General features: G+C 50.7%; 1 protein-coding gene across 1 annotated transcript; it reads right to left on the bottom strand.

Annotated features, from left to right (window-relative positions):
* Positions 1 to 388: 388 nt before the first annotated feature.
* Positions 389 to 10771, bottom strand: LOC310635915 (major histocompatibility complex class I-related gene protein-like). Its single transcript, XM_083355298.1, has 7 exons — positions 10676 to 10771; positions 4459 to 4704; positions 3919 to 4194; positions 3035 to 3322; positions 2529 to 2597; positions 1159 to 1346; positions 389 to 567 (listed from the first exon to the last, which is right to left on the bottom strand). The coding sequence occupies exons 1-7, from the start codon at positions 10746 to 10748 to the stop codon at positions 400 to 402; spliced, it is 1308 nt and encodes a 435-aa protein (XP_083211424.1). The 5' UTR covers positions 10749 to 10771; the 3' UTR covers positions 389 to 399.
* Positions 10772 to 14592: the final 3821 nt, after the last annotated feature.

The raw sequence follows: 14592 nt of genomic DNA, 5'->3' as shown, positions 1-14592 counted from the left end.
GTGTCTCCAAGGTTAGAAGATGATAATGCTCCCAGGGTCTGCATATTGGGACCCCATGTTTTCTGCTAATGAAGCATGGCTCTCCAGGGAAAAAAAGGAGGAGGAAGTCCATCCCAGAAAGGGGAGGGGAAAGGAAATACATCATAGGGTAGGAGGGTCTGACTGCCCACACTGTGATTTCTCCACACAGCCACGTGGTGGCAGCACAACGTTGTTTATCTCTGTGTGCCTGTGGATGGTCACTTTGTCCAAGTGGCAGGCCTCCAGGAATTCTCTGGCATTGTTTGGATTTGGCTTGATCTAAGGATGCTCACAGTTTCCCAGTTGAAGGTATGGTTAAGTCTATCCATGTCTTGTGAAATGGAGTTTTCATCATGTCTTCTGACTGCTAGTTGGTGATCATGGATGCATTTTCCTGGTCTCCTCCCTGTTTCTCCTGTGAAGGGCTGCTAAAGTAGATAACTGGTTTTTTTCCTTTTGGAGAGGCTTTACTTCTTCCCTGTGCAATGACAACACACTGATTTCTGGATCACTTTGTGTCCTTTGCAGTCCACAGGATGGCTTGTGCTTCAGGGAGAGAGACAAAATGAGGGAAGTGAACAACTCCTTTTGCATGGGGGGGGGGCTTTGTTTCTTCTGTCCTCCCCTCGGCTCTCTCGTCCCCCCCACTGGAAGCTCAGCAGGCATGAGGAGAAGCAGTCAAAGAGGAAGGGAGGATTGCAAGACCCCCCCTGCCAAAGAGCTGCTGCCCCCCCCACTTCTCCCCCAGGGTTCCCCTCTGCCTCCTGCTCTTCCTGGCCCAGGAGCCTTTTTTCCCTGGATAGCCCCAGCTGCTCTTTTCTTTCTCCCCCTCCCCTCCAGTCCTTCCTGGACAGAAATCCCCCATTTCTCCAGAGTACCCCAATTCCTGCTCTGGGCCCCTTCCCCATTTCTCTCTCCTGCCTCGGAGCTGATGGGCCAGAGAGGCTGAGCTGAACGGCATCTTCCCCTGCAGAGCAACCCATCTGAGGAAGCCCAGGATCCCCACCTGACTCCCTTGGAAACACTCTGAGGATTAATTCCCCACCTCCAACAATCCAATTGGTCTTCTCAGATATGCCCAAAGCCCAGAGTATTGTGCCTTAAATAGCAGCAATAATCGGCAACAATCACACTCACCCCTGATGTTTGCTGCGACAAGACTGATTGCGTCTCATCTTTTGTATAGTACATGCAGGTAGAAGTAGCACAGGGAGTGTGAGGGAGAGCCTGGAGCCTGGGAAAAGAAGGAATGCTTTCTGAAGGAGTCGGATCATGGCAGGTTGTCACTTCCTGATAGAGACTATTTCTGCGTCTCCTCCACCGACCTGACAGTTGACAAAAAGAGAAGAGAGTTCGTTTATTTGGGGGGGGGGCAGCAACTCCTGCCTCAGATGGAGAAGGATTTATTCTGAAGACCTCCATAGGGACCTGCACTGGACCACCATCAATGATGCTAAACCTCTTGGAATGGTATTGTGGGCACGGTGGTGTTTCCCCACATAGTCTGGGCTCAGAGGTTCTTAATTCAGCTGTCACAAATTTTGTGACCTAATCTTAAGCTAGCCAGATCTAAGAACCAGCAACTTTTGGCTGATCTTGAAAGGCAAAACTGGCCCTGGCTGGGTTAGAGAATCACCAGCCAATCGGAAGAGAAGGCCCATCCTGGAAGAAGGAAGTGGCGAAGCACTTCCAAATCCTGGCTGAGAAAATCACAAGGAAGTGCTGAGATGCAATTGGTGAGACACAACGGAGGAGACACGTCCTGCCTCCTTCCTCCCTCTTGTCTCTCTTGCTCCGAGTAGGAGCAGAAGAAGCTGCAGGAGCTTCCCCCACTGGGCCTTCCTGCCTGCTCTTGCCTGTCCCCAGGTGTGATTGCAAGCGGGGGCAGAGGGCATGGGCCCCTCCCTCCATGGACCTCCCCTCCCATCAGAGCTTCCCTTTGCCAGGAGACATGGCAAATAGACCTCCTTCAGGGACAGGATTATGGGATTTCCAGCACTTCCCAGATCTTTTAAGGCAGGGGTCCCTAACCCCCCCCGGTCCGTGGACTGGCACCGGTCCACAACATGCTAGCAAATGGGATGCACAAACATGCAAAACTCCATCCTCGTGATGCCGGCAGTATTGAAAACCACACCCGCTCTGGTCCACGGAAAAACCTTTTTCCATGGCACCAGTCCCTGGGACCCAAATGGTTGGAAATCTCTGATTTCAGGGACTTTTCCTGGACTCCTGAGCTGCTGATATTTGCTCCTCTGAAGAAAGTCCATTGAGGCCAAAGAGTTTTCCTCCCAGACAAGAGGAATGTGGGGAATATATTGAGATTTGCAGGAAATGGAAAAATGGGTGCATATCTTCTTCCTTCTTTCAAGACCCCTGTTAAAAACACTGTCGGTGGGGGAGGGTCTTGTGAGGGTCCTGTCTGCAAATCTGAGGGAGGCTCTCTCCTGTCCACACCAGCTCAGCTAACCCAGAAAGGCACAGTAGGGTGTCTTTGTTTCACTTACTGATACGGAAGAAAATTCCGAGTCCCAAGAATAAGACAAACAAGAATATGGCAACAAGGTTCTGCCACCCTGTGGTTAAAAAGGAGAAACATGGTTCCAATTAGACAGATGCCGAGTTCCCCGGAAGTGGAGATCCTGAGCAATGGAAGTGTTTCCCAACCTCCATTGGCCTCCAGGAAGTGCCCCCACCTGAAGGAAGCCCCTCCCCTCCAAGGCTGCAGAGGGCGGAGAGAATGGCCTTGGAGGGCAGAAGGAAGAGCCACCACCTGTCATGCATCAATACCACATCTTCTTATATATCATCATATATCTCTTCATAGGTTTCCTGTTCAGGTACCACTTTCAACTCCCCTGTCAGAAATCCCTTTTCTCCTATTGCTAAAATGTAGGATTATATTTCTTGCTCTGCACCTGAAAACATCAGATGGTTTCCCCCCCACACATACACCATTTCAAACACTGGTGAAATATCTACTTCTACACATCACAACCTCTCAGCCTCACACCTGTTTCCTCTTTCCAGCCCAAGACCAGGGGCTCCTGCAAGCCCTGGTGCTCCAGGCGACACCCAAAACGTTCCCTCTCCTTGGGGTCGATCTCAATGCTGAGCCAGACATAATAGGTCCCGTCTGAGTTGGGGGCCACGTTCCCAGAGAGGGTCTCATACTGGCAGATCTCTCCGTCCCTGGTCCAGGTGGCCTGGATCTCCTTGGGGTAGAAGCCAAAGGCCTGGCAGATGAGGACCTCCAGGCTGTCATCCACCTCCTTGCGAGTCACCTTCCCCACCGGGGGCTCTGCAGAAACAGCAACAACACAAATCCCAGGATTTCGAGAGTTTCTGGCAAGGCGCTTTAAATAGCAAGACCTCCTTGGGCCATCCTCTCCCTCCGCTCCCTCTCCTTGCCTCGAGATGTGGGAGCCCCTAAAATGGGCCACTGGGGTTCTTTAGATTAAGCTTTGAAAGGGATACAGAGAATTGGGGGTAATGTTCTCACACTGGCCAACGTATTCCGCAATTTGTTGGATTGATTCAATTTGAAGCCCCCAAATCGAATTTGCTCATATTTGTTCAGATGGAAATCAGGAAGAGGCTGATCATTTCCTTCTGACCAAACATAGGACCTACATTTTCTTCTGCCTTGCAAGACTTTCTCGGGGAAATAGAATGAGACCTTCAACATGAATTGCTTGCTCTGTTTTTTTTTCTTTTAAAGTACTTACTTTGGGGGGCACTGAAGATTATTTTCCTTCTGCAGTGTGATGTGGGATATTTCCTGACCCTTTTCTGTCAATATTTTAAAAGGTGGCTTGAATGTTTAGGAAAGAAACAATGTGGGGAGGGGGGAGCACACAGAAACATGCTCAATGGAGACCCCCTTTTGCCACTCACCCATCCTCTGTGGAGCCTCCTTCCTATAGGACAGGTATCTCTGCAGCCACTCAATGCAGGTCTCCTCCAGGAAGACTTTGATTATCTCAGACCATCTGTGTTCATCCTCCCACTCCTCCTTGACCTTCTGGGCCTGGGGCTGAGCTGCCACCCATCTGAGGGTCTCCTTGTCGAAGCTGATGAAGTCCATCCCGTGGTAGCCGTAGTGCAAAAACCCTCCTTTCCTCCCGTCTTCCATGAGTTCGCAGCCCAACATCGCCTGCCAGGGGTGAAGCCCTGAAGGAGACACAGAGAGGGGTGGGTGTGAATGAAAAGGGTCAGAATTCCTCTTAGTCTTTCCCCCCCCTTCCCTCCTGGGGGGAGAAATCAGATTTCTCCTTCCCCTCTTTGTCACCCATGGAGAAACATTGTCAACTTCTAACCCTTCTAGGTGAGGAAGAAAACCAACTGTGTGTGTGTGTGTGTGTTTCCTTTGCAGGAAAGAAAATCTCAAGTCCCCTGCAACCATTGAAGGCCAAAGGTGACACTGCCTCTGCTCACCTCCAGCAGGGTGGTTCAGTTTGGATAACTTCTTCAGGTCAGCCCTGAAGATCCACTCAGGGGCCAGAAACATCTCCTTGTCCATCTCCTCCATCCAGGGCACCAGAGGCTCCATTTTCCCCTTGAGGCTGTCAAAGCGAGCGATGGGCTGGTCATCCAGGTAGGCCCTAATGGGGAACTGGGACAGTCCCTGGCTGGGCTCTGGCAGATGCAGGTAGAAGTAGCACAGGGAGTGTGTGGGAGAGCCTGGAGAGGGAGGAGGGAGAAGAGAAGAATTGGGGGGACGGGAAATATTCAGTGCAACTACCTCCCCTCCAACATCTTTTTTTTTAAGTTTTTTTTATTAATTTTCTCATATTACATTCACATATTGGAAAAGCAAAGTGGTGGCTGGGTACAGTAATTCCATTTCAATTAACTATCATCCATACAAATCTCAAAGTTTGACAGGAACTAATTCTCTCTCTTTCTCCCTTAATATTTAATGTGTCTCACTCTTAGTCTATCAATCAAGCAAAAAATAATAATAACTTTCTAATATTCATCAATAATCTTTCCTTCCCTCTCCACGGTGGGGAAAATACTTAGCAGCTTATGCAGGTAAAAAAAACACAATTCGGGTGTAAAAGAGGTAGGTCTCCTCCAGTCTCTTCCGTGCTGCCTGATGGAGAGAGTGTTAGCATCCTCGGGATATTCCCATGGTCCTTTCGCTCCCCGGTTTGGAGGGATCGCCGGCTCTAGCGGGAGAGCTACCGCTCTTCCGCGATCTAGCGAGAGCGATCTAGCTGCTCGTCTCTTCAGGGCGACTTTTCAGAGCCCCCCCAGCGAAGCGACCCCGGACGGGGGAGAGAGAGAGCAAGTCTCCCAGCCCTCCATGGCGGCCGCGCGGAAAACCAACATCTTATTGTCACACAGCAGCCCCCCCCCGCAACAGGTGGGTCGCCACATCTGGCTAAGATGCTCCTGCAGCTCCTCTGGGCCCTCCGGGATCCCGGACTCTGTTCTCTCCAATGGGAGCTGATTATCACAGATCCGTCACTGAAGCTTTGAAACGAGGCTCGCTGAAGCGCGAGAGAAGGAAGATTCTTATTCGAACAAGCCGGCCTGGCCTGATGGGGGATTGGGGGGTTTTTTTATTGGGGTTTTAATATTGTATTTACTGTTTTTAGTGGGCATATATTTAATCCTTTTTTTAATTTTTGTAATTTTGTATTTTTATTCTTGCCCTGTTCACCGCCCTGAGTCCTTCGGGGAAGGGCGGTATATAAATATTATTAAATAAAAATAAATAAATAAATAAATAAATAAATAAATAAATAAATAAATAAATAAATAAATAAATAAAAGGAGTTTGGGATTCGGGGGCGGGGGTGGGGGAGAGAAAGACTGATTATTACAGATCCGTCACTGAAGCTTTGAAACGAGGCTCGCTGAAGCGCGAGAGAAGGAAGATTTTTTTTTTCCTTCTGGGAAAAGGAGTTTGGGATTCGGGGGGGGCGGGGATGGGGGAGAGAAAGACCCAGGCCAGGACCGGCGCCCCCTCCCCGTCGCCCACTCACCGCACACAGCCCCAAGCACGAAGGACCCCAACACAACCGGCCAGAGCAAAAGGGGCGCCCGGGGCAGCGGCATCGCCCTTCAACCACGCGCCCCCGTCCGCTCGGGACAAAGCAGCTCAGGCGCCGCACCCGGTCCGGGTCCCGTCCGGATCCGCAAACAAACAAAAAAAAGCCCAACTCTGCCAAAATTCTCCGGATCCGCCAAGAAGAGAGAAAACGGCGCTGCTCCCTTCAGGTCTCCCGGGGTCCCGGAGGGAGGGAAGGGCTCCCAGCGAGACGCTGCCCGCAACCGGGCTACCTTAGCGCTCCAACGTCCTGGTTGCCCCGGTTGTGTGAAAGCGGCCACTGCGGTATCTTCCTCCGCCAATTCTTCTCGCAAGGCCCTCCGATCGGCCTTCCCCCTCGCCCCGTCGGGCTTTGGGGCACCTTTAAAGGCAGAAGGCGGCGGCCGACGATCTGAAAGGGACGGACGCGTGTTTGGGCAGCTTCAGGCTCGAGACCCCTCGGGACCCCTCCCTCCCTCCCTCCCTCCCGCCAGGTAAGTCAGGAGAGGCGCAAAGGAGCCGCGGTCTTCGCATCTTATACCCTCGGCACGACTTTGCTCCGCCAATGAGAGCGCCTCCACCCTCGCCCCGCCCCGTCGGGCCCCGCCCCGCCCCCTCCGAGCTCCGCCTGGGCAACTGTAGGGGCAGCGACGGCGTGCAGCAGTGGTCGTGTGTGTGTGGTGGGGTGGGGCAGGCAACAGAGTGGAGAAACGACCGCCAGCGATAGGGCGCCAGATTGATGACAGGGAGGATGACGCCGGATGCCGTGCAAAAGCTCCAAAGCCTCTGCTGCTTGTCCGGTGCTCCCGCTCTCCCCCCCCCCCCGCGATCGTTTCTGTACGCCACCGCCCCAATTGCCCCATCGCTTTTACACGGCGCCGCCAATTAAATAAGGGCTTCGCAAAGATGGCTTGGCTCCAAACTCAGAAATGACTAAGAATCTGCTAAGCTTGTAATTTTAATTGAATTAAATTTTAATGGAATTTTATTTTATTTTAATGGAATTAAAATAAAAAATAAAAATCTCTCCCCAGCTGCCGAGGCTCCGTGTCTCAACATGCTTTTCGCCTCCTGGCTGGGAAAATTAAATCAAATAAAATAAAACCAAGGCTGCCAACTGTTCTCCAAAGAGCCCCTCCCTTCTCTTTGCCCCTCAACTCTCCTGACGCAACTTCTTTCCCCACTGCCCTCTGCTGCCCCCGCACCTCCCCCCCTCTTACATATAAATCAGACCAGTCCCCGGGAAAGCCTTGGTGGAGCAGTGGGCTAATGCCTCCTTAAGTAACACCAGCTGCCTGCAATTAGTGCAGGTTCGCATCGCACCAGGCTCAAGGTTGACTCAGCCTTCCATCCTTCCGAGGTAGGTAAAATGAGGACCCAGATTGTTGGGGGCAATTAAGCTGACTTTGTAATAATGCCGCTTGGGGGTGCGTGTGAAAGCCCTAATAAGCAGGCATATACATAGAATGAAGGCTACTACTGCTAAGCTTGTAAGCTGCCCTGAGTCTTCGGAGAAGGGCGGGATATAAAATGGAATTAAAATAAAAAATAAAAAATTAAATAATGCCGAGATTCGAGCCTGGCTGAGTTTTCGCTCCCCAAAGAACAGGTGGTCGCTCTCTACTCCGCTCTTTCCTGCCGAATCTCCCGGGGAGGAAGGCCGGGAAAGGAGCTCAGAGGAGGAGAGACCCAGCCCAGGACGCGGCTCTCCCCCTCCCCTTTCTGCTTCCTCCCCTCCCACTCCCAGGTGCCCCCCCAGAACTCACCGCAGCCGCCGCCCCCCCCCGCAAGGAGGCCCCCAGCGCCGCTCCCAGGAGCAAGAGGGGCGCCCGAGGCAGCCGCATCACAAGCCGCATCGCACGCCCGACACCCGCCTTGCTTCTCCTTTTGTACCACCAATAAAGCCCCGCCCCTTTTGTCCCAGGCAGGGCTGAATGCCTTATGGAGATTCTAACACACACACACACACACACCCGGTGCAAAGTCTGCGTCTTCCTCCTCCCTTCCCCTCCCCTTCCCGCCCTCCCTTCCTCCTTCCCATCCCTCCCCTTCCATTTCCCTTTCTCCCCTTCCCCTTGCCTTCCTCCTTCCCCTCCCTCCCCTCCCTGCTTCCCTTCCATTTCCCTTTCTCCCCTTCCCCTCTTAGAGTCTTCTCTTCTTTCCTTTTCCTCTTTGGGACATTCACTGTCGCAAAGCCACAATTTGCCTGGGGCAAATCTCCGGAAGGTCTTGGGGGGTTGGGGGAGGGCTGAGCCCAGTCTGTCCGGGACTCACCAGGAGGCTTAGCTGCTTCTCCTTCCATTGCAGATCCTCTCTATAACACAGTCTCTATCATAATAGATAGAGTCTATATGCCTGAGAATCAAAGAATGTTTGTGTGGATGTAATACTCTAACCGCTGGGCACAACGGAAAAGGTAAACCATCTCAGGAATAGAATAATTGTGGCTTATTGTGCAGAGGTGAGACTTTTGAGAAAGAGAAGCTGGAAGGAGGGTTGTTGGGCTGGAAAATCCCCAAACGTTTAGACTGCCAGGCAGGGTTCTTCCTGGGGCTACCCCTGGAGACTGTCTAGAGGTGCCCAGAAAGGCTTATCCTCCCCTACCTTCCTGGAAGCACTCGGGGGGGGGGGGGGAATGGCAGGTGTGCCCATAAGGGAGGAGATCTTCAGGCAGTTTTCCTGGACTTTGGGAAGAAAAAGTCCTCCAATTGTGGTTGTGTGTATGTGTGTGTGTGATTGCCTTCTAAAGCCCTTCACAACACAGCTCTAAATGGGGCAGAGCTTCTTCCTAGAGTCCCGGCTCTTTCCCCAAACTCGCCATCAGAAGAAAGCCACTCAGCTAAGCATCTCCTGATAAAAGCATTTCTGCCCATTTGTCCCCACAAGAACCCTGTGAGGTAGGCTGAGCTGAGAAATGGGTTTCTAGGGATGAGGGGGATCTTTAGGCTGGGTGTGTCCCAGGCCATGTAGCAAACCAAACTCAGCAAGGTCACTCAGAGTTGACTGAGAAACTCAGAGTTGACTGAGTTGATTCTGTCTGCAAACCGTTCTTGGCACCCGGTTCTGCTGGGTGTCAGTGCTGCCAAAATCAGAAGTTCCTGTTTGAAAACAGATGGAAATGCAGTCATTTTTCTTTCGCTTTTAGAGCTAATTGATGCTGGGAGGAGGGTGTGGATGATAGTCCAATTACCAGGCTTGGTGTGGCCCCATCACACCACTGAGGTTGCGGCTGTCGGCAAGGCAGGACTCGAACAGGGCTGAGTTCTCGCAGCCCAAATGAGCCGCTCTCCCCCCCCCTTTCCTCCCAAGTGCAAAGGGGGCGCCGGTTACCAAGGAGACGCCCAACGGTTACCAAGGAGACGCCCAACGTTCCTGAAGGGGGCTCCGTGAACCCCCCCCAGGAAGGCGGACTTTCCCTTCTGGGACAGGAGCTCAGCGGGGGGGGGGGACCCAGCCCAGGACACAACACCTAATATTCGGGGGGGGGGGCTTCCACAAAGAAGAGGGAGTCAAGGTATTCTCCAAACAAAGCGGCTGAAAGCAGGACAAGAAGCAACGGATGGAAACTAACCAAGGAGAGAAGCAACCTGGAACTAAGGAGAAACTTCCTGACAGTGAGGACAATTAGCCAGTGGAACAACCTGCCATAATAATAATAATAATAATAATAATAATAATAATAATAATAATAATAATAATAATAATAATAATAATAATAATAATAATAATAAACCTTTATTGTCAAAGTACAACATGTGTACATTGAGATTAGCTGAGCCTCCCCACTGTGCTCTCTTCCCCCAACACACAGTGACAACAAACCCTCCATCCTACCACACCATGTGAACCAACTACACCACACACCGGCCTCCCAAGTCAATTCTGCATAAGATTATGCCCCATTTAAAAGCCTAACAGCCCACGGATAAAAGCTGTTTTTCAGCCTGTTGGTACGTCTGGCTATACTCCTATATCTCCTACCAGATGGTAGCAGAGTAAAGAGATACCGTCCAGGGTGTGAGTCATCCCTGAGAATCTTCCTCACTCTTCCAAGGCAACGAGCCCTGGTGAGGTCATCCAGTGGTGTCAAGGAACAGCCCACAATGTCTTGTGCTGTGCTCACCACCCTCTGTAATGCTTTCCTATCCGTGGCTGTCAGACCAGCATACCAAACCACAATACCATAAGAGAGGACGCTCTCTATGGTAGACCGGTAAAAGAGGGTCATTAGCTGTTGTTCTACCCTGTTCTTCCGCAAGATCCTAAGAAAGTGAAGCCTCTGTTGGGCCTTTCTGGCCACCTGGGTTGTGTTGACTTTCCAGGTCAGATCTTCGCAGAGGTAGACTCCCAGAAATTTAAAGGAGGAAACTCTCTCTAGGGGTGAATGCTCCAACACTGGAAGAGACTGGACAGCCATTTGTCTGAAATGGTTCAGGGTTTCCTGCCTGAGCAGGGGGTTGGACTAGAAGACCTGAAATGTCCCTTCCATCATCATCATCATCATCATCATCATCATCATCATCATCATCATCATCATCATCAACAAAAATAATAATATTCCCCCCTCCCCTTCTGCTCCCTCCCTCCGGGTCGCGACTCCCTCCAGGGACTCACCGCAGCCGCCGCCGATCAAGGAGGCCCCCAGCACGGCTCCCAGGAGCAAGAGGGGCGCCCGGGACAGCCGCATCGCCCCCCAGCCCTCCGCGTCTGCAGCCGAAGACCAAAGACCGCGTCCTCCGGCGAAGCAGCCGAAGTCAGGGAAGGAAAAGCCCCGCCCCTTTCGCCCCGCCCACTCCGTCTTCTCTGCCCCATCCCCCCCCCCGCCGCCGCCCCCTCGCTTCTGCCCCACCGCCCCTTGGCGCTCCAGAGAGCCGAGAACTCCCGGGGTGAAGTTCTCCACTCCGTCCGCCGGTTCTCACCCAGCCTTCGGGTCCTCGAGCGAAGAGGGGAACCCGGGCCGGTCCCTTCGCTCCCTTTCGACCTCCAGGAACGGGGAGCGGGATCTGAATCGGACGCTGCCCGCAACCCGAGACGATTCCCCCCTTCAGGGGACCACTAGCCAAGCTTAGCAGGTAGACCTTCCGGTTACGCGCGTTGTGTGAACGCGGTCGCAGCGTTGCCCTCCTTGCACACCCGCCAACTCCCCCTCGCCTCCTGCGGACCTTTGACCAGAAGGTGGTCGTAGCCCCCCAGGTGCAGCTTCATTTCCGTTTCCTCCGAGGAGTTGGGAGAACCAATACTCTCTTTGAGGAAGAGGTTCCACGAGGGGACAATGGGCGTCTTCCCTTACAACTCCGCTTATGGGATGATAATGACTTTCCGCAAGAGCCTCTGAGGGAGCGGATCCGTTTTTCCTTCTGAGTGGATCTCTTTCTTTCCTCCCTTCCCCTCTTAGTCTTCTGTTCTTTCCTTTTCTTCGTCTTTTCCTTTATTATCCTTCCTTCTTTGTTTAGTTGTTCCTTTCCACTTATTGCCCGAAGCCACAATCTCTCCTCGCAGCGGGGAGGGTGAGGGGAGGGGGGCAATGGCGGGTGTGCAAACCAGCAAGCGTGGAAGAGGTCACAAGGCAGAACACACTAGCTGGAAAGAAACCCCGGGATTCCTCCAAGTGTGGTTGTGAGTCCGGGAGAAGGATTTCCTTCCTAAGCCCTTCACTGCACAGCTGTTCCTTAACACCTGGCCCTTTCCCCAACACCGCCCCCCCATTCGCAGAACCTACTCAGCCAAGCCCCACAATACCAGCCTTCCTTATAAAGAGCATTTCTTTCCCTTTGTCCACAGGACGACCCTGCGAGGTAGGCTAATCTGAGAAATGAGGTTCTAGGGCTGAGGGTGAACTTCTTCGTGGGTGTGTCCCGTGCCATGCATGGCCTGGGCCTGGAACCTGAGCCAGACTTGGTTTGTCTCCTGCTTGGAGACAGAGATTCTGGAGGAGGAGAAACACTCAGACAGAAGCAGATCCCTCTCCAAAAAATAAATATGCATACATATTGCAATAATAAGAACTGTCATTTCGGGCCTAAAATAGTCTAGATGAAGTTCAAATAACTTGTCTTCTTGGAGTCAGGATCCAACCAGGAAAGCAACAAGTTCCGTCTTCAAGAGGCAAAAGCAGGACAAGTTCTGTGATGGGTCTGATGAAGGTTTTTATGTTTCCTTGCTTTGCGACCTTTACCTCCACTTTACGTACCTTCCCATCTGTCAAGGTATAAATCACCTTAGTAGAGGGCGAAGGTGAAAACCCTATGGACAGTACCAAAAGGCAAAACGATATGACGCTGGAAGATGAGCCCCTCAGGTCGGAAGGCGTCCAATATGCTACTGGGGAAGAGCAGAGGGCTAGTACTAGTAGCGCCAGAAAGAATGAAGCGACTGGGCCAAAGCCGAAAGGACGCTCAGCTGTGGATATGTCTGGTGGTGAAAGGAAAGTCCGATGCTGTAAAGATTTTTTCTCCATAGGAACCTGGAATGTAAGATCCATGAATCAAGGAAAGCTGGACGTGGTCAAACAAGAGATGACAAGACTGAACATCGACATCTTAGGTATCAGCGAACTAAAATGGACAGGAATGGGTGAATTTAATTCAGATGACCATCAGGTATACTACTGCGGGCAAGAATCCCTCAGAAGAAATGGAGTAGCCTTCATAGTCAATAAAAAAATAGGAAAAGCAATACTGGGATACAATCCTCAAAATGACAGAATGATCTCAGTTCGAATCCAAGGCAAACCATTCAATATCACAGTAGTCCAAGTCTATGCCCCAACCACCGGTGCTGAAGAGGATGAAATGGACCAGTTCTATGAAGCCCGACAGCACCTTATAGAACTAACACCCAAAAATGATGTCCTTATCATCATGGGGGATTGGAATGCTAAAGTAGGAAGCCAAAAGATAACTGGAATAACAGGCAAGTTTGGCCTTGGAGTACAAAATGAAGCAGGGCACAGGCTGATAGAATTTTGTCAAGAGAATACGATGGTCATAGCAAACACTCTTTTCCAACAACCCAAGAGACGGCTTTACACATGGACATCACCGGACGGTCAACACAGAAATCAGATTGACTATATGCTCTGCAGCCAAAGATGGAGAAGCTCTATACAGTCAGTAAAAACAAGACCAGGAGCTGACTGTGGCTCAGACCATGAGCTTCTTGTTGCAAAGTTTAGGCTTAAACTGAAGAAAGTAGGGAAAAGCACCAGGCCAGTCAGGTATGAATTAAATCATATCCCCGTTGAATATACAGTAGAGGTGACAAATAGATTTAAGGAATTAGATCTGATAGACAGGGTGCCTGAAGAACTATGGACAGAGGTTCGCAACATTGTACAAGAGGTAGCAACCAAAACCATCCCAAAGAAAAAGAAATGCAAGAAAGCAAAATGGCTGTCTGAGGAAGCTTTGCAAATAGCTGAGGAAAGGAGGGAAGCAAAAGGCAAGGGAGAAAAAGAAAGATACGCCCAATTGAATGCAGAATTCCAGAGAATAGCTAGAAGAGATAAGAATGCCTTCTTAAATGAACAGTGCAAAGAAATAGAAGAAAACAATAGAATAGGGAGGACCAGAGATCTTTTCAAGAAAATTGGAGAGATGAAGGGAACGTTCAATGCAAAAATGGGCATGATAAAGGACCAAAATGGCAGGGACCTAACAGAGGCAGAAGAGATTAAGAAGAGATGGCAAAATTACACAGAAGAACTATACAAGAATGAGCTTAACGTCCCTGATAATCACAATGAGGTGGTCACTGACCTCGAGCCAGACATCCTAGAATGTGAAGTGAAGTGGGCCTTAGAAAAGCTGAGCAACAACAAAGCTAGTGGAGGTGACAGTATTCCAGCTGAGCTATTCAAAATCTTAAAAGACGATGCAGTAAAAGTGCTACACTCAATTTGCCAGCAAATTTGGAAAACTCAACAGTGGCCACAGGATTGGAAAAGATCAGTTTACATTCCAATTCCAAAGAAAGGCAGTGCCAAAGAATGTTCAAACTATCGCACCATTGCACTCATTTCTCATGCTAGTAAAGTTATGCTTAAAATCCTACAAGCTAGACTCCAGCAGTATGTGGATCGAGAACTACCAGAAGTACAGGCAGGATTTCGAAGAGGCAGAGGAACTAGAGATCAAATTGCCAACATACGCTGGATCATGGAGAAAGCTAGAGAGTTCCAGAAAAACATCTACTTCTGCTTCATTGACTATGCTAAAGCCTTTGATTGTGTGGATCATAACAAACTCTGGCAAGTTCTTAAAGAGATGGGAGTACCAGAACATCTTATTTGTCTCTTGAGAAACCTATATGCGGGCCAAGAAGCAACAGTGAGAACTGGACACGGAACCACTGATTGGTTCCAAATTGGGAAAGGAGTCCGGCAAGGCTGTATACTGTCGCCTTGCCTATTTAACTTATATGCAGAGCACATCATGAGAAAGGCAGGGCTAGATGAATCAAAAGTTGGAATTAAGATTGCTGGAAGAAATATCAACAACCTAAGATACGCAGATGATACCACTCTAATGGCA

This window comes from Vipera ursinii, assembly GCF_947247035.1.
Source record: "Vipera ursinii genome assembly, chromosome: 2".
NCBI lineage: Eukaryota > Metazoa > Chordata > Lepidosauria > Squamata > Viperidae > Vipera > Vipera ursinii.
This window is presented reverse-complemented; position numbering and strand designations above follow the sequence as displayed.

Excerpts from the sequence above, each read along its gene's own strand:
- LOC310635915 (XM_083355298.1), bottom strand. The coding sequence starts at position 10,748 with ATGCGGCTGTCCCGGGCGCCCCTCTTGCTCCTGGGAGCCGTGCTGGGG. Across the intron at positions 3,323-3,918 it reads GGAGGCTCCACAGAGGATGG|AGCCCCCGGTGGGGAAGGTG; the intron begins GTGAGTGGCAAA and ends CTGTTTCTGCAG. Across the intron at positions 1,347-2,528 it reads CGGAATTTTCTTCCGTATCA|GTCGGTGGAGGAGACGCAGA; the intron begins GTAAGTGAAACA and ends GTCAACTGTCAG.